This window comes from Physeter macrocephalus, chromosome 19 (assembly GCF_002837175.3).
Source record: "Physeter macrocephalus isolate SW-GA chromosome 19, ASM283717v5, whole genome shotgun sequence".
NCBI classification, from domain to species: domain Eukaryota; kingdom Metazoa; phylum Chordata; class Mammalia; order Artiodactyla; family Physeteridae; genus Physeter; species Physeter macrocephalus.
In genome coordinates this window covers 10,030,181-10,049,531 of record NC_041232.1, presented here as the reverse complement: position 1 = coordinate 10,049,531, position 19,351 = coordinate 10,030,181, and the positions used below count along the sequence as shown (strand labels likewise).

General features: G+C 43.7%; 2 protein-coding genes and 2 long non-coding RNA genes across 7 annotated transcripts in view; 2 read left to right on the top strand and 2 right to left on the bottom strand.

Annotated features, from left to right (window-relative positions):
- The window catches only part of PLA2G1B (phospholipase A2 group IB), an 8,488-nt gene extending 7,312 nt beyond the window's left edge, over positions 1–1,176 (top strand). The window contains exon 4 of the mRNA XM_007129993.3: positions 935–1,176. Within this exon, the coding sequence (XP_007130055.1) occupies positions 935–1,059 (125 nt within the window). The 3' untranslated portion in view covers positions 1,060–1,176. The remainder of the gene's footprint in view (positions 1–934) is intronic.
- A 184-nt stretch (positions 1,177–1,360) lies between these two features.
- LOC129391607 (uncharacterized) lies at positions 1,361–3,835 on the bottom strand. Its single transcript, XR_008616033.1, has 2 exons — positions 3,733–3,835; positions 1,361–1,729 (listed from the first exon to the last, which is right to left on the bottom strand). It is a non-coding gene; the product is annotated as an uncharacterized lncRNA (long non-coding RNA).
- Positions 3,836–4,201: 366 nt separating this feature from the next.
- LOC102974879 (uncharacterized) lies at positions 4,202–10,635 on the top strand. Of its 3 annotated transcripts, none has more exons than XR_008615961.1 (4): positions 4,202–4,516; positions 4,775–4,870; positions 5,661–5,753; positions 6,142–8,417. It is a non-coding gene; the product is annotated as an uncharacterized lncRNA (long non-coding RNA). The 3 variants fall into 3 exon arrangements; XR_008615960.1 differs by adding an exon at positions 10,555–10,635 and having other exon boundaries at positions 4,207–4,870; positions 6,142–7,371; XR_008615959.1 differs by having other exon boundaries at positions 4,202–4,870.
- Positions 8,474–17,720, bottom strand: SIRT4 (sirtuin 4). Of its 2 annotated transcripts, none has more exons than XM_007129994.2 (5): positions 17,668–17,720; positions 13,713–14,210; positions 10,922–11,216; positions 10,606–10,818; positions 8,474–8,911 (listed from the first exon to the last, which is right to left on the bottom strand). In XM_007129994.2, the coding sequence occupies exons 2-4, from the start codon at positions 14,207–14,209 to the stop codon at positions 10,666–10,668; spliced, it is 945 nt and encodes a 314-aa protein (XP_007130056.1). In that variant the 5' UTR covers position 14,210; positions 17,668–17,720; the 3' UTR covers positions 8,474–8,911; positions 10,606–10,665. The 2 variants fall into 2 exon arrangements, with proteins under 2 accessions (XP_007130056.1, XP_028336250.1); XM_028480449.2 differs by having other exon boundaries at positions 11,081–11,216; positions 17,668–17,699.
- Between the last annotated feature and the right edge of the window lie 1,631 nt (positions 17,721–19,351).

Sequence of the window (19,351 nt, the reverse complement as noted above, 5' to 3'; positions counted from 1 at the left end):
GCTGCATGAGCTGCTTGTATATTTTGGAGATTAATCCTTTGTCAGTTGCTTCGTTTGCAAATATTTTCTCCCATTCTGAGCGTTGTCTTTTTGTCTTGTTTATGGTTTCCTTTGCTGTGCAAAAGCTTTTAAGTTTCATTAGGTCCCATTTGCTTATTTTGGTTTTTATTTCCATGAAATGTATTTTAAATGTTATTTTTGTTGTTTCTTTTGGTTACAAAAGTAAACAAGGTCAAAGTAATGTAATTTCAAGTTCTACAGTAATGTATGTCATGGAAAGAAGACGGCACCTATAATCCTAATACCCAAGATAACCAGTTAGATGTATTGCCCTTCAATTTTTTTTTGGCATATACTATGTATTCTTTCCCTTTAATAAAATATCTTGGAAACATTTCCGCATATAGACATAATTATTTTAAATGTCTGTATAAAATTGTATTTTAAGAACATTCTGTAATTTTAAAAATATGCGCTTTAGAGAAATTGGCTTGTGAAACTTCACTAAGTTGAGATGTACAATACTTTGCTGCCTTGAGTATATGTCATAGTATTTTCCATACGGTTTGCAATTGCTTGCCTATGTTATCCGAGTTCTGTGGTTATATGGGTTTTAAAAGCAGTGAGTACATTTAGAGGTGTGAAATAGACAGAACTTTCCAAAAAGCAGCTATCACACCTAGGACCAGATAAAACAGGCTGCCCAGTTAAATTTGATTTTCTGATAGACAAGAAATGATTTTTTTAGTCTGTGTCCCAAATATTACATTCATTGTTTATCTGAAATTCCAGTATTTTTATTTGCTTTATCTGTCAACCCTAAATTTGCACCAATGGAATGGCCACCAGATCATTTCAGTTAATTCTTCCTGCCCTTGGACTGTACAAAGCATGAACCGCCTTGGCTCAGTCCTCTGTTCTTGCCCTTTTCCAGCGAAAAACGATGCCTGTGAGGCCTTCATCTGCAACTGTGACCGCACTGCTGCCATCTGCTTCTCAAAGGTCCCGTACAACAAGGAGCACAAGAACCTGAACACCAAGAAGTACTGTCAACACTGAGTATCGTCCCAGGAAATTGTGATCCCCTACCTGCCCCATGGCTTTCACCTTACACCATGCCCTCCAATAAAGTACCTTGTTGAAAGGCCTCCCATTTGGAGATTCTTTTATTCTCTACCTACTGAACATGCCTAAATCACTTCCTGGTCCTTTGTACGCATCATTCCTTCTAGCCTTGGAAGTTGAATTAGAGGGATATTTCTAGGAAGTGAGTACCATGAGACTTTAATAATGATTAACAACCACTGATAATTTACTCTGTGCCAGAACTGTGTGTCTCTAAATTCCCTGGACAGCCCTATAAGATTTTTTAAAAATTAATTTATTTTTTATTTATTTATTTTTGGCTGTGTTGGGTCTTCGTTACTGTGCACGGGCTTTCTCTAGTTGCAGTGAGCAGGGGCTACTCTTCGTTGCGGTGCGCGGGCCTCTCATTGTGGTGGCTTCTCTTGTTGCGGAGCACGGGCTATAGGCACGCGGGCTTCAGTAGTTGTGGCACGTGGGCTCAGTAATTGTGGCTCGCAGGCTCTAGAGTGCAGACTCAGTAGTTGTGGTACATGGGCTTAGTTGCTCCAAGGCATGTGAGATCTTCCTGGACCAGGGCTCGAACCCATGTTCCCTGTCTTGGCAGGCGGATTCTTAAACACTGCGCCACCAGGGAAGTCCAGCCCTGTAAGATTTAGACACTATTAGCAAATCCTATTTTTCTAAGCTGAACTTCAATGGCCAGGTCACTTGCCCACCAAGATTCATCTCGTAAGTAGCAAAGAAGGGATCTGAACCCAGCAAGTCCAACAGAACACACGCTCTTAACCATGACCCTGCCCTGCCTGAAGTGGTGGGCTCCTCAGTTTGAGCCAAATCTCGCCCCCTTATTTCTCTGCCTCCATTTCCAACTGCGTTAAACATTTTTTCCTTTAACTCCTTTCTAAACCCTTCAAAGCCTTCACTGCACTCTACAAGCTGATTTTTACACTGTAGTCATGAAATATAATTAACAATAACAGCTTCTACATCTTGAGCACCTACCACATATCACTGTGCTAAGGGCTTTCCGTGTCTCATCTCATTAAGCATTCAAACCAGCTCTGTGAGATCGATGTTACTGCCCCCATGTTATGGATGAGGAACTAAAAACTCAGAGAAGTCACTTGCCTGAGATCACACAAATGGCAGAGTCAGGATTTGACCAGATCTGTCTGGTTGGCAATGCCTGAGTTCTTAACCACTAAGTCACTCGGCCAAGTTTCTCTACAAAGGTTTATGACTGCACTGGCACTGAAATTCACCAGAAAGAGTGGGGAGGGCCACAGAGGGAACTGAATTGGAAAAGCAAAGAGATGAGAAAGGACGATGTGGACTATGAGAAGCCATCACTGAGCAGTTTTAAACCAGTGGAGGCTGCTGGGTGTATGGTGGGCAGCAAAGGAATGTGCGCAGATTTGTCTTTTGGCCCAATTTCTCCTTCATTTCATTCATCCATTCAATGAATATTTATTGAATACTCTCTCTGGGCCAGACACAGTACAAAATGCTGAGGACACAATGTATTTGGGACTGGCCTGAAGACAATGATTTATTGTTAGTAGCTGCCTTCAGTTTAGTCTTCTCTGAAACTTCTTTTTTCTTGCTGTCAAACTGGCATATGCTACATAACATATGCTATGCTCTATGCTCCAGACTGTGCCAAGCATCTTGCACAATTACCTCATCATCCTCACAACAGCTCTATAGTTGAAGGTATTATTATCTCCCCATTTTACAGATGAGGAAACTGGCTCAAAAAGGCAAGTGATTTGTCAAAGGCCACCCTCTCATAGATGGGATAGCTGAGATTGGAACCCAAACCTGGATAATTTAGAGGAAAAATGCCATCACACCATGAATTTGCTGAAGGCAGAATGAGGTGTCTTAATCACTTTTGTATCCCTATCTGCCTGGTACTGTCCTTGATACATGCGGCAGTCAATAAATAATTGCTGAATGAAGTGTTGGTCATTAGCTCTCAGGACCTTTTGGCAGGCAAGAACGGGACTATTGTCAAATGCAAATTCATCAAACCTAGGTAGAATGGCTATTCTATACATACTGTGCTACAGTATGATTGCAAGGGATACACAATTAAGTTAGACCTGGCCTCAGCCTTCAAAGAACTGTAAAGGTTATAAAGGTCTTTTTTCTATGAAAGGAAACTGCAAGCCACTGTTTAGATGGAAGAAAAATAAGTTTCTTTTTCTTTTTTTTGTTTTGGTTGCGTTGGGTCTTAGTTGTGGCATGCAAGCTCTTAGCTGCGGCATGCATGTGGGATCTAGTACTGGGCCAGGGATCAAACCCGGGCCCCTTGCATTGGGAGCCCGCAGAGTCTTAACCACTGCGCCACCAGGGAAGTCCCGAAAAATAAGATTTTAGGGGACTGTTGCTTATGCCTATTTTTTTCGGTTGATAACAACGCATAGAGAAGAGAGTCACCCAAGTACTACAACTGGGCTCTAAAAATAACCTCTGACGTAAAAACCTACCTCTTTTTATCATCCCAAGTGTTGGGGAAGAGAGAACAAATTCCTTTAACGATCTTTAATGATTATCTGCGGGGTGCTCACTACAGGAAACGGAATACGGGAAACACTGGTACAGTAGCTGGACCGAGAGTAATGCAATGTCGGTATTACGTACATCCCAGAAGCCACAGCATCTTCACAGTGCTTAGCACATCACACACGCTCATTAAATAATTGTTCAACGAAGGTACAGCGTCACGCAACGATTTGCCGCAGGCGAAGAAAAACCGCGTTGCCGTATTTACATTTTTGGGTCACGTGACCATGCGCGCCCAATCCTGTCAATCCGTTGGCCACACCCCAGGGACGGAGGATTATGGAGTAGGAAATGTGATTGGGTATCTTTTGGGCACGTGGCTCTCGGTTCCTCTTTTCTATTGGTGAACAGCGGCCCAGTCCCAGCCTACCTCCGCTCCTCCCAGGCTCAGGCCCCGCCCCTCTCGCGCTCGGTAGGAGGCGGGGTGGGGGGGGAGGAGAGAGTCAGCGCAGGCGCAGTGGTTGGCGTCCTCGGAAGGTGGGAGGCGGTTCGCTCTTCAGAATCTGGCAGGAAGGACAGAGTAGGCGAGTCAAGTGTGAAAAGACGGTGACCTCCTGTGCGTGTGACGTTGGGGTCAACTTTCCTACCGTGCGCGTCCCTCTCTGGGTCTCTCATTCCCTGCACACGCGCACCTCTATCCCCAGCTCCCTCTACTAGTTTCCGGATGGTAACTCCAACGTTTCATTCATCTTGGGGAGGCACCGAGGGGACCAGGAAAGTGGGGTGTAGGAAATCAAAATGGGGCGAAAAGGAGGAATGGCCAAGGAGAGAAGCGAGTAAATTTCGGACGAACCAAAGGCCTCTGGGGCGTCCCAAGTTCTCACTTGAGTCCCCACCCCCGCCTTCAAGAGAAAAAGAAAAGGTGAAGGAATTTGCAGTTCTGACCATGTTTTTGCTTTTGCTGTTGCCTCCGTTTGGAATGATCTCCCTCTCCCCGCTTGGTGATTGCCTATTCATATTTTAGGACCTAACTGGGGTCACTCTGAAAGTTTCTCGAGCCTTGCCCTTCTTCCTTCTCAAAGTACAGTTGCTTAGTTACCTCACCGAATTTCGAGAACATTCAAAAGAGAGAGCGAGTTCAAAACTGGACTGGCTTTGATTACTGGCCTGGTCATTTTAGGTGACCTTGGGCAAGTTACATAAGGTCTGTGAGCTTCAGGATCCTCATCTTTCAAAAGAAATAACAGTGCGTGGATCTTAGGGTTGTGGGAATAAGGTGAGTAAATGCGTTGTAAAATACTTCCTACAGTGCTTGTTGTAAATGTTCAATAAATACTATTTCCGAAACGGAAGGATACTCTTTTTTTTAACTTTTTGAATGAAAGAGGCTTTAAATTCTATAGTGCTTTACAATTTTCAAAAGTTTCATACACGGTTTCATATAATCCCATCATAACCCCCCACCCCTATATTGCCCTTCCCCCGTTCCCTCTCCCTACTGGTAACCACTCGTTTCTTCTCTATATCTGCGAGTCTGCTTCTTTGTTTTATTGACTAGTTTGTTGTATTTTTTAGATTCCACATATAAGTGATATCATACAGTATTTGTCTTTCTGACTTATTTCACTTAGCATAATGCCCTCCAAGTTCATCTATGTTGCTGCAAATGGCAAAATTTTGTTCTTTTTTACGGCTGAGTAATATTGAGCCATAAAAAAGACATCTTCTTTATCCATTCATCTGTTGATGGACACAGGTTGCTTCCATACCTTGGCAATTGTAAATAATGCTGCTGTGAACATTGGGGTGCATGTATCTTTTCAAATTAGTGCTTTAGTTTCTTTCCAATATATACTCAGGAGTGGAATTGCTGGGTCATATGGTAGTTCTATTTTTAGTTTTTTGAGAAATCTCCATACTATTTTCCACAGTGGCTGCACCAATTTACATTCCCACCAGTAGTATAGGAGGCTTCTGTTTTCTGGAAGAATATGCTTTATTTTCTTTAGAAAGGCTTTATTACATCAAGCAAAGCTTGGCTTTTGTAATTTTTTTTTTTTTTTAAGACAAACAGGTACACAAAAAGGAAAAGTGGCTCTGGGGAAGATCTGAGTGAGTCTACCCAAAGGAATACTCAATAGGAGACAAAGGTTTGGCAGGTAGGATGGCTTCCCCTCCCACCATCCCACCCTCCTCCCATATCCTAGTGATAATGGCTGACATCTGCTTACTCTGTCAGGCACTGTGCTGTGAGCTACACATGCATCATTACCTTGTTTAGTCTTCGTAACCACCCAGTTGGGTAGCTCCTATTATCCTCATTTACAGAGACTGAAGGTTAGATAAAACAACTTGCCCAAGTTCACCTAACTACTAAGTAGCAAGACAGGGTTGGAAATCCAAGTCTGTCTATTTTCTAAAAGTTTCAATGCCATGCTATATTCCTTTTCTAATAAATCGAGAAGAAAAAAAAACCACTCTGCTTTCTTGTATGAGTTTAATTTTTTTTTTCTTCATGAAGTGGAATTGATCTCTTTTGTGACATAGAAATTACGGAAACAATCTGGATCTCAGAGCACCATCTTGAATCTCAACAAGAATAATATATCTGGAATTAACTATTATAGCTGGTGGCAACCTTTGCTATTCCTCAGAGCAAGGTGACCAACTCATCTTTGTTTTAGCACTGCAAGTCCTACATCAGGAAAACCCCTCAGTACTGGGCAATCTGGGATGGCTGGTCACCCTACCTAAGAGTGTCGAATTTCCTATTCGTCCTGACTTTGATCCTCTCAGGAAATATTTGGCATTCACTGAAGACTGACCTTTATGCATGTCCAAGCATCTCATGTGGGATTAACTCATTAAGTGAGCTGACATGTTGTAAAATACTTTGCACAATGCTTGGGATATAGTGTGTTCAACAAATGCTATTTTATTTCTTATGTATTTTTTGGCTGCACCACACAGCACATGGGATCTTAGTTCCCCAACCAGTGATCGAACCCATGCCCCCTGCTGTGGAAGCGCGGAGTCTTAACCACTGGACCACCAGGGAAGTCCCAACAAATGCTGTCATTTAAGGGAGAACTGAGAGGATATTCAATTTATGACAGCATGAAAGAAGGAATATGAGTTAGTGGGAAGGAGATTTGAGTATTCTGTACTTGTTTGCCTTCATGACTTGTACTTACTAAAACTGTGATAGCAGAGCAGTTGTGGAAGCCACAAGGAAGGATATGACTGAAAGTCACAGCCAAAGCTGGGCTTATGCAGTTACAACCATGTAACCAGGGCAGTGAAAGCTGATAGCACCCGCTAGTAGAAGTCTGTTATTCCAACCGAGGGCACTTACAGCAGGTTGGGGACTGCTGTGCTGGTGGAGAGCAAAAGATGTAAAGTAAGGAGACCTGAGAAGCATCAGCTTCAGGAAATACCAGGTTCCTCTTGAGACAAACTTTTTGCAAAGAATTCCATCTCACGAGGAAATATGAACAAAACAAACATTCCTAAGGTCTTCAAGACTCGGTTTCATAAATCGTGCCAGCATTAGGTGATGAAAGAGCCTGCCTTCCCTCCCTCGCAGCCTAACCTGCTCTCCACTGCCCACATTTTAACCATTCCTGGCCGGGTGTACTGTTGGCTTCTACTTCTACTTCAGGCTGACTTCTAACTATAATCTTCAGACAAGTAGGAAGCGTTGCTGTCTGAAAGAACTGGGAGAAAGATCTACTCAGATTCTCGTCCTGGCTCTGAAACAACATACTGTGGCCTTAGGTAAGTGTGCATCTTAGTTTCCTCAAAAATAAAATGAAGGTGGGATGGACTAAATTTTCTCTCCTGTCATTCCATGCATGACTCTGTGACATATTCTGGTAAAGGATGAGGGTACGGGAGATAACACATCCTCTGTGAGCCACTTGAGAGCAAGAGGTTGTATCTTTGTAGCCTTAGTACCTAAATACATTGTTGGTCAGTAACCATTTATGAGATTTGTGGATAAGAATGGCTTGGGATTCAAAAGACCCAGATTTGAATGCAATTATTGGTGCAACTGACTGTGGGTAACTGAGCAAATCTGGTTCAGAGCACCTTAGCATCTCTATCTGCAAAAAAGCTGGAGTGAGATTTACCACAGCCTTACGCCTCTCCAGAATTAATGAATGGCTGTGAGCGAACCTACAGCTGTGCTGGTGAAAAGAACTCTGTGTTTTCAAGATTTTGGGTTATCCCAGTCAACTGAAATTTGCTTCCTAGGCAGATGCAGGATGAACATGTATTGCTTGCCCTGATTTTAGACAAAAGACTACCCAGAATAGGCTGTGATTCTTTCATCCGCTTTGCTTTTTGATGAGATCGTGCAGAAAGCTTTAGCCTGCGACAATGATTCTCTCTGGCTAACACAGTAATCAAACAAGTCTTGCTGCTTCCCTCAGCAGAAAGAAATCAATTTAAGAACCCACTTGGGAATTCACTGTTTCCTCTCTGCAGACCAGGTTCAAGGCCGGTCTCATTCTGGCAGCTGAAATCAAGCAGAAATCCTTAGAGAACCGTGTCATAAAGCCACATTCACTTTTAGCTGATTAAAAAATATAAAAGTATGGGCTTCCCTGGTGGCGCAGTGATTGAGAGTCCGCCTGCCGATGCGGGGGACACGGGTTCGTGCCCCGGTCCGGGAATATCCCACATGCCGCGGAGCGGCTGAGCCCGTCAGCCATGGCCACTGAGCCTGCGCGTCCGGAGCCTGTGCTCCGCAACGGGAGAGGCCGCAACAGTGAGAGGCCCGCGTACCGCAAAAAATAAAAAATAAAAAAATAAAAAAATAAAAAATTATAAAATATAAAAGTAACAGCCCACATACCTAATGTGCTATTAAAAAAAAATCCTTCCTCTATTCCTTGGTTTATAAAAAATTCATTCATATCATTGTTCGTCTTTTCAAAAAATATATCAGAATGGTTCAGTTAAAGACATTTATGCATTCGGAATTATAAATTAAGTCGTTTCCTTCCCCCTTTACCCACATTAGTGAGATCCCTAGGTTAGTACTCTGGAGGTACATATTTCCTGGGCTGTTTCTTCTGCCTGATGAGATAAAAAGGGAGAGAAAGCAGTTTTCCTATCAAAAGAAGCTGCGGCTTTGAAAAAGTCCTCTTCAGGGGCTAATCTCATCAGCCGGAAGATTTTAACTCCTGGGCTCTGAAAGCTGCGGGGTTCAGAGATGGGCTGGCCGAGAGATGTCGGTTTGCTGCCCTCTGCAGGCGGCAGTTGGTAAGCCTGGATCAGTTAGAGGAAGCAGGGATGAATCCTTAGGGATCTGAAAAGAAATGAAACAAGTTAATGCCAAAATAAGCTGCCAGTGGGATGGAGGAAATGATTGTATACATCAGTCTACCATTTAAAAAAACCACAGCATTTAGGGCATGTCAAGATGGCCACTCTGTACTGTTAGGTGCAAACAGGATGTAATAAAATACTGTACTGCTTGATTCAACTTTCATAAGAACAGATTTAGATTTAGTTATACCAGAATGTTAGATTTTGGTTATCTCGGTAGTGGGTAATTTGTATTAAAATCCTTTTTACTTATCTGTATCATCTAAACTTTCTGTAATAAATATGTATTATTCTAGTAACATGAACTAGTTAAAAAGTGATTTGCCAAGGGGACTTCTTGGGTGCTAGCAGTGTTCTGTTCCTTGATTTAGATGCTCTACATCTTCATCAAGCTGTCCACTCATGATGCCTGCGATTCTCTGTATGTCAGTATACTTCAATTAAAATGGTTTTTAAAAAGTGGTTTTACCGGGACTCTCACACACTGTTCGTGGGAATGCAAAATGGTACAGCCAATTTAGAAGACATTTTGGCAGTTTCTTACAAAACTAAACATACTTTTATCATACGATCCAACAATCTCACTCCTTGGTATTTACCCAAATGAGATGAAAACTTACAACCACACAAAGACCTCCACATGAATGTTTATAGCAGCTTTACTCTTTTTTTTTTTTTTTTGCCACGCTGCACAGCATGTGGGATCTTAGTTCCCCAGCCAGGGATCAAACCCGTGCCCCCTGTAGTGGAAGAGCAGAGTCTTAACCACTGGCCTGCCAGGGAAGTCCAGTGGCTTTATTCATAACTGCCAAAAAGTTGGAAGCATCCAAGATGTCCTTCAGTAGGTAAATGATAAATACCATGTTCGTGAACAGGGCCAAGGAGTATATGGGAACTCCCTGCACTTTCTGCTCAATTCTGCTGTGAACCTCAAACTGCTCTAAAAAAATAAAGTCTTTTTCAAACTGGCTGTACTCCTCTGGGAATATATTAAAAATTATTGAATTGTATGCAATAAATGAGTGAACTGTATGATATGTGAATTATATCTCAAAGCTGAAAAAAAAAGCTGTTATATTTTTTTAAAGTGGTTGTACTCATAGGTGAAAATATCAATAGATATAAAGTACTGACGCATGCTACAATATGGATGAATCTTGAAAACATTATGCTAAGTGGAGAAGCCAGACACAAAAGGCTACATACTGTATGAAATGTCCAGAATAGGCAAAAACAGAAAGAAGATTAGTTGTTGTCAGGGACCAGGGGTGGGGAATGGGGAATCACTGCTAATGGGTACAAGGTTTCTTCCTGGGATGATGAAAATGTTCTGGAATTAGTGGTGATTAATGTGCAACGTTGTGAGTGTACTAAAAACACGTTAATTATATACTTTTAAAGGGTGAACTTCATGGCCTAGGAATTATATCTCAATAAAGCTGTTATTTTTTAAAAATGGGGAAAAAGGCAATGGCAGATTTTGGAACATTGTCTTAAATAGCTATGTGCCTAGAATTCAAAAATCAGTCTTTCGAACAATATAGCGTAATGCACATTAAAAAATTAGTTTCAGTTAAGAATGGCCATACGTTAAGAAACCTAGACCCTTCTCTCTTTTGTCAGTGCTCTCAGTTGAGTGGGAACTGGAATCTAGTATCTGAGAAGGCATTTTACCATTAGCAGCAGAATTCAAGTGAAAGTCCCAGTTTCCGGGTCCGGAATATCAGGCTGTGGTCAGCGTGGGTCTATTAAAGGCAGCAGGTCTCCGCAACGAGAATCCAGTTTCAGACATGCCAAGTCGTCCGACCGTGTGGGCCCGATGTTCAGTATTGCGATTGGCAGCTTCTTCTCCTGGGCAGTGAGGATGAACCTGTAGCCCGAGTACACCTGTCGGAGCAGAAGACGCAGATAAGAGCTCTCTAGAGGCAGGAAGAGATAAACCAATAGGGAGCCTCTCCCGGGCTCCCCAGCCCGCAAAGGGGGCAGTTACCTGCAAGGACGATCCCACCACCAGGAGGGAGTCGGCTTCTTTTACCCGCCTGTGCACAAAATCAACCTTGTCAGGGTTCACCGTGTCCCCGAAGAAGACGACGTCTGGTTTCAGGGGGCCCCCACATCGAGAGCATGGCGGGACCCGGAAGCTCTGTACCTGCTCCTCAGTGAGAAAGACGTCACCGTCCGGAGCCAGGCCATGGGCCTCAGCGCTCCAGGTGGGGTTCAGGACTTCAAACCGCTCTTGCAGCGCCCCTCGGGGAGTCTGCTCGCCGCAGCCCAAGCAGAGGACCCTGAAACCAGAGAGGAGGCCAGCTGTGCTGGGGAGGCACGAAGCTACCGAAGACCTTTCACCCCCAACCATCTCTAGCTCCTCCGTCACCACTTTCTTTCCCTGACACCCACCGTTTCTTCCCCGCTTTATTAATACCTTTTCATGACCTCTTTAGCTACCACCTTCCTTCCACTGACAACCTTCTAGAAAAACGTGCATCTGTTTCCTTACTACACACTCCCTGCTTAAACCTTCTGCTAGCTCACTTTTATCCTTAACACGACTGCAAAGCCTTTACCACATAATTTCCTTAGTGCCAAAACCAGGGTTTTTTTTCCCCCTTCCCCCTCCATCCTCTGCTCTAATCATCTGCTGTAATAGCCGCTGTCCATTGCCATCTTCTCTTTAAAACACTTTCTGGGGAGTTCCCTGGTGGCCTAATGGTTAGGGATGCCGGGCTTTCACTGCCACGGCCCAGGTTCAATCCCTGGTCAGGGTAATAAGACCCCACAAGCTGCACGGCCCTCCAAAAAAAAAAAAAAAACAGAGAACTTTGAGTACTTTGTCCACTGCTCTGTGCCCATCGCCCGTCACAGTGCCTGCACATGGCAGGCACTCACTAAATAGCTGTTGAAAGAAAAATGGAACTTGGTTCCTCTTCTGCCCTTCCAGCCTCCAACCTGTTTTGTTTCCACTGTCCCTCCCTGGGGTGTCTCCGTGGTCACTGCTGCAGTGCCTCTGTGCTAACAGTTTCCACCTCTATACAGGACTCCACTCCTGCCCTCTCCCCCAAACTTTAGTCCAAGTCTCCTTGATGGTCCTGTCAAACTTAACTTCTGTCTTCAATCCCCCTCCCCAGCTTCTCCATCACCTTCCTCCAGTTACTTGGGCTGAAACCCTTGGAAAAAAACTTGTACTCAGTTTTCTCCCTGTACTCTCTATCTAGTCAGTCATCAGATTGTGTTGGCTTTTTTTTTTTAAACTTAAAAGGCCTCCTATGAAATGACAAGAAGTCTTGGATTTGTTTTAAAATATTTAAAAAGAGACAGAGAACGGATAAGTAGACATGATAAAATCTTGATACAACTCTTTGAATCTGGGTGATGGTATGTGGGAGTTCATCATACTACTCTCTTTACTTTTGTGGATGTTTGAAATTTTCATCATGAAAAAAAAATTTTAATGGACCCATAGCCATCCTTAGCTCTCCCATCCCCTGATGCCACCTTAGTCTGAGTCTTTCTGGCTGACTTTCCTGAGCCACTCTAACTCTCTAATCCTGTCCAGGCTTCCTCAAATGCTATTTTTATCACATTGCTTTCTTGCTCAGAAACCACTAACAGTACCCTTTGGTCTCTCACAACAGACCCAAATTGCACTGCATGATTTTCAAATGCATCCAGGATTTGGGTCTAGCCTTCCCAGACAATCTGATTTCATACTAGCCTCCAACAAGACCAGGCCAGACTCGACAAGTTCCCTTCATTTGGAAAGCCCTCTTTCCCCTCCTTTGCCTAGTCATACCTGAGCTATTCTCCAGCCCCACCTCACCCATAAAAGCTTTCCTGATTACTCCAATCTTTACTAACTCTGTTTCTCTGAACCTGTAAAACATGTCTATCAAGAACCACATAATTTAACAATCACGTGTGGAGTGGTTTGTTGTTAAACCTGTTATTTTTGGGTCTCCCACCAAACAGATTACAAAATTCTCGCATATAAAGCAGACCACGTTTTATATTTTGGTTTCGACCTCTCCACACCAGCAAGCGGCACACCAGTAGCACACCATGTGTTGCAGACACCCAATAAATATTTTATGACTGGCAGACTAATTTCATTCCTCAGAGGATGATCTCTGGGGCCTAAAGATAAGGAAACGGTCTCCAATTAGCTACAAGTTACTGCCAGGGCTACATATGGTCATTTCATCAATATTTATGGGGTCTGGCTATCCTGTGATCTATGTGTCTAGGCACTGGAGACCCAGCAGTTTGTAGCATATGCTGTTGGTGCACTGCTCATAGTTTCCTCGGGACACTCAGAGGGCACCTCCCACAGCTCTCTTATAAGTTCCTGTGTCTCTCCTGTTTAGGGAGTTCCCTGGCCATGGAAGCCTTCTCCGGAGGAGCAGAGTCAAGGGTTAGGGAGTTAATTCCCCCAGTGACCCTCAGCCAATGAAGGATGGGAGGCAGTGGATAAACGCCCCAGTTCCCCTTGACTTCCAGTGAGACGGTTCTGAAGCTGCTCTACAGTCAGAGAGCCCCTGACACGCTTGAGCCCCAGATGCCCCAAGCAGTAACCCACTCATTAGCAAAACCTTACCCTGCCTTTCCCACTTTCCCTGTTTCACTTCCCATTCCCTCACTGAGTTTGCTGGGATCAACTCCAAAGTAAACAACTTCCTCCCACATCATTTCCTCGTGGTCTAACGAAGATAACAGTGATCAGGACGGCCAAGGTCCCTGCTCTTATGGAGCACGTGTCTGCATTCACAGTTTGGGCTTTCCTGCACCTGTGCATGCATCCGTGGAGTTCTGTCAGGCGCTGACTCCCGGCCTTGGTGTGCAAGGCATCCACATTTTGGGTCACCAACCAGTACAGCTTTCCGAGTCTCTCCCAGTTGCTCAAAGCCCAGTGTGCAGGGTTAGGCTGGTGGGAGGAGAACTGAGGCCAGCCCACAAAGTTTCTTGCCCAGTACCGCTGGCGGATTTGAGCGATCCGTACAAAATCCCCATGCTGGGTGGGCCTCCGGTCCGTGCGGGCGTAAAGTCCCACCTTTTCTGACCTGTAGTCTGGGATCCCCGACTCAGTGGAGATTCCTGCCCCGGTCATTACTAAGAGTCTCTTGGAAAGGGTAATAAAGCGCTGTAACTCTTTGACCTTCTCAGAGTCCAGAGGAGGACTTGGTGGCACAAATAACCCAGTGGATCCGCGTGAGCACTGCTGGCTGAGGTTCGGCACCCAGCAGCCTTTTGCTGTCCTGAAAGTTAACCCAAAGCTCATCCTCATTCTAGAGAGGGGAAAAAAAAAGCATCAAGTGAGAAAATGGGTTTTGAAAACCAGGGTAACCAAGGGAAGGGGGGAGGGGCAAGATGGGGAAGGGGATTAAGAGGTACAAACTACTATATATAAAATAAATATAAGCTACAAGGATATATAGTACAACACAGGGAATATAGCCAATATTTCATAATAACTCTAAATCGAATATAAACTTTAAAAATTATGAATCACTATGTTGTACACCTGAAAATTTCAACTATACCTAAATTTTTTAAAATTTTAATTTAATGAAAAAAACCCCACAAAACTGATGAATGGGTAAACAAAATGTGGAGTATATAAATGAAACAAGATTAACCAAGGGTTGTTAATTGTTGAAGCTGGGTGATGGGTCCATGGATGGGGGTTCATTATATTACCTATCTCCGCAATAAAAAAAAAAAATTGGTGGCGGGAAATTCCCTGGCAGTCCAGGGGTTAGGACTCTGCGCTTTCACTGCTGAGGGCGCGGGTTCAATCCCTGGTTGGGGAACTAAGATCCCACAGGCCATGCAAAAAAATATATATATATATATTTTTAAAGTAATATCTTAGAGGAATGTTTGGATTGCAGATGCTCTAGTATGCCCAGAACAGTGGAAGTACAGAAATGCCAAAAGCCATGAGATGAAGGAAAAAGCCACACAGCAGTTGTCCCCCTCTTCGCAGGTGCTGCTGCCGCGCCGCCTCTTCAGAGAAAAAAATAAAAAAAAAAAAAAAAAAAAAAAAGAAGGGAGGGGGAGGGGCATGGCAGGGGGAGGGGGAGGGACAGGTAGAAAAGAATGGAGACGTTTGAAGAGAAGCTAAAATGTGGAATGCTTTGCCTTAAAGGTAGACAAAACTCCAATATCTGGAACATATTAGCTTAGCAGTCATATAGTATTTGGAGAAAACATATTTGAAATTAAATAGAAAAAGTGAACTAGGGCAGGTAAATTAAACATATGCCTCCCTCATGTTGCCCTTGATCTAGACAAAAATGAAAGCAAGAGCAAACGATTATCAACAGAATAGAGATTTAAAAAGGGCTAAGCTTAGCCTAAAAATATATAGACAAACCCTAACTAACTCTAGGCAAGAAACTAAAAAATAAAGAATGGATGGGTAGCATCCTTATTTCCCCAAAACAGCCCACCCTAAACGGAATTTGGGAGCAGGTTACTAATGAGATTTCAATTTACATCTGGCAGCTGCCAACCCAAAAGGTATCTAATAATCAGCAAACTGGTACTTTGAAATATTTTCTGAGAAGGGTGACAAGAGCCAACAGCACGATATTGAGAAATGGCTGGGGAATAGGAATTTGTTGGCATTGCATACAATACCGTCCTCTGGAAGATAATATCTAGGTATGAGAAAAATGTACTGGAGAGGAGTACAGGTTTTTACCTAATAAGAAAGCTATCCAGGGACTTCCCTGGTGCTGCAGTGGTTAAGAATCCTGCTGCCAATTCAGGGGACATGGGTTCGAGCCCTGGTCCGGGAAGATTCCCACATGCCGCAGAGCAACTAAGCCCGTACAACACACTACTGAGCTTGCGCTCTAGAGCCCGCCAGCCACAACTACTGAGCCCGCGAGCCACAACTACTGAGCCCGCGTGCCTTAACTACTGAAGCCCACGCGCCTAGAGCCCGTGCTCCGCAACAAGAGAAGCCCCGCATTGAGAAGCCCCCGCACCGCAAAGAAAAGTAGCCCCCGCTCGCTGCAACTAGAGAAAGCCCGCGCACAACGATGAAGACCCAATGCAGGCAAAAAAAATTAAAAAAAAAAAAAGAAAGCTATCCAACCAGACCATATTTCCAGTGGTGGATTCCATGCTTATGAGAACAGCCTACTGATAATGAATTAATCAATGACTGCAATACCTGGAAGGACAGCTCCCAGATAAACAATTCACTTGAAAGGTGCAGCCCCTTTCCCCCCACAGATATTTAGAGTGTATTTATAATCTTGCTTTGTAATCCAAATCAATCTTTGGTAAAATCTGGAAGGGTGTGAGCTAGATCAGCATCTAATAACTCACAGATGTATTGAACACTGAGGCCCCAGGCTTAGAGAAAAAATTGACCTTTGCTAGGGGTATGTTGGTAAACTGGATTCCCCTTTACCCTCCCCCTCAAAAAAAGATAAAAGAAAATAATCCTATCGTGGCCAGTTTCAGGCTACCAATAGTTTATCTAACAACTGGCTAGTAAATTCCCAAATATTTAACAACTGGCCCTCACCAGTACAAACTGATTCCACACCCTCCTGGGTCCTTTGAAGTCCAACCTGAAACAACAAGCCTACCTTTTTATTATCTCTTTAATAATTTGCTTTGGTCAAGAATTTCTAATGTGTTCCACAAAATAAAACTTTGTCCCCACACTAGACTATTTCATAACAGCCCAAGCCAATCCTGTCTTCCAGATCTCCTAAGAACCTACAGCCAGAGCTCTCCTATGCTGTGGCCATCAGATGGAAATTAACTATGGCTGGCAAATCTGCCAAGGCTTTCTGCATCCAAGGGAAACTGCATATTTTGGTTTCTGAAAAGAAAGGGGGGGGGGCGGGCTCTAAAAAATAAAATCTATTTTAAAAAGGAGGGAAGTAAACTAAAAAATTGATAAAGCAGAATTCTAGCATAATATAAGGCCTATTCTGTCTCTCCCAGTAACACCTGGCTGGTCAGAACTGAATTTCTTATAAACTTCAAAAAGTTAATGGTTTACCTCAATATCTTTTTTAAGTCCCTTAATTGCTCATTGTTAATATATGACTACATCTAAAGATGTCTCTATCAGAGGAATACATTTATATTTTTAGTTAATACCATCCCTTGGGGGACCGTGTGTCCCATAAACCTACTTCCCATTTTATAAATCAGAATTATCTTATTTCTTAATAAACTAAAGAAGCACATTAGAGTTCCAGTTTAGCTGACGAAACTGTTGCTCAGAATTTTCGGGATTTTGATTTTATTAATGTAATTAAGCACATGCATACCTTTTATTCTATTTCCCCCATATTCTATTAGTTTACCCTCAATTGCAAATAGGGCTTCTTGGACAAGGTGAAGAGTAGTGAGACCTGACAAGGCATTCTACCCCAGCTTTTTCTAGATGTAAAAACAAGGCCTTTATGTAGTATTCGATAAAATGCAGAAATTCTCTAGCGACACGCACCCCATATGTAAACATTATTTTATGCTGGGCTTTCCAGATCTGGGATCAGGACCCTGACTTCTCCCTGACATTCCACAGCAACACGTGAACAGCTAAACAAATAGATAATCCCGATTCCTGAGACCGGAGGGCTCGGGAAACCCCGCTGAAAAGACGCTCTGTTGGAACTGCTGCTCTCTCCCAGGTCCCATCAAAGAGCAAAGAGGAGAAGTGGAATCCTCAATTTACAGAAACCTGCAGCCCACACAGAACTCACTTACCTTTCACAGCTTAAGGGACACTCCGCGCCCGACAGGGGGACCGACTGGTTGTATTTGCACTTTGGGAAATGTAGTTCATTAACCTGAAATGATGCACGAAAAACTACAAGTCCCACAATCCTCTGGGCTTCACAATCGAGGGACCCAGATTGTCCAGTAGCGCCCCCCTTGGCCTTTTGTGGTCAGAGGCTTCGAACCCTGGTACGCGATGTGCAGCCGTCTACTAAGCCATCATCTCTGAGAGAGAAGCGGTTAGAGCTTGGATGTCAATGTTCTGAGTGCAAAATAGTACATCCAAACAGCGTTAACTTAGGAATTCATTCTTTAGAAGCTTTAGTAATGGATGTAGGTTTGACTCATCCTCAACTTCAGTGTTTCCGAAACTTTCCACTCATGGAAACGGAATCAAGTTCCCACCTTGCAGTGAGTTGTGAAGAAATACATTCACAAATAGCTGAAAAACTGTTTTTACAGTTAAAATGAACAATTAAAGCGCGATATAATATACAGGGACTAATGTGTTTACCCACGTGGCTTCTCCAATTTTCTCATCTTTTTGTTTGTTTGTTTTGGCTCCGTTGGGTCTTCGTGGTTGGGTCTTCAGGGTTGGGTCTTCCTTGCTGTGTGCAGGCTTTCTCTAGTTGCGGCCAATGGGGGCTACTCTTCGTTGTGGTGTGAGGGCTGCTCATGGTGGTAGCTTCTACTGTTGCGGAGCACGGGGTCTAGGCGCCCCGGCTTCAGTAGTTGTGGCACATGGGCTTAGTTGCTCCGCAGCATGTGGGATCTTCCCGGACCAGGGCTCGAACCCATGTCGCCTGCTCTGGCAGGCAGATTCTGATTCTTAACCACTGCGCCACCAGGGAAGTCCCTTATTTCTCATCTTGTGTTTTTACTAAATTAACCAACACAATGCCTGGGTCTTACCCCCAGAAATTCTGATTTAATTGGTCTGGGGAGACACTTGGGCACCAAGTCGATTTACAAACCTCACAGTTGTTTCTAATATGTAGCCAGTGAGAACCACTGATCTGTAGCATTGCCTAAATAAGACATCGATTTCTAAGTGTTTTAGAACATATCAAAGGATATGTTCTAAAACAGCTAGCACTGACCTTGAAGACCACTCTAAGGAACCACTTCCTCCATTTTAAAATGAAGTGAGGGGAATTCCCTGGAGGTCCAGTGGTTAGGCTCCGAGATTTCACCGCCGAGGGCGCAGGTTCAGTCCCTGGTCGGGTAACTAAGATCCCGAAAGCCGCTCGGTGCCTCCAAAAACAAACAAACAAACAAACAAATAAAACTGAAGCCCAGAGGAGTAGTATGAAAGCTGGAGTCAGAGTCTGACTCTCATTGAATGCATAGCAGTAAATATTGGTAAAGTAACCCATTTCAGTAGTTTGGGAGCAATACCTCTAGCCACACCTCAAATAGGTCACTGGGCTCAGAGAACCACCTGACATGAGTCTTTTGTACCTTAGTTAACCTGACCACATTGGCTGGGGAAAAACAAAAAAGGATTAAAATATAGACTGCGGGGCTTCCCTGGTGGTGCAGTGGTTAAGAATCTGCCTGCTAATGCAGGGGACACGGGTTCGATCCCTGGCCCGGAAAGATCCCACACTGTGGAGCAACTAAGCCCATGCGCCACAACTACTGAGCCTGCCCTATCGAACCTGTGTGCCAC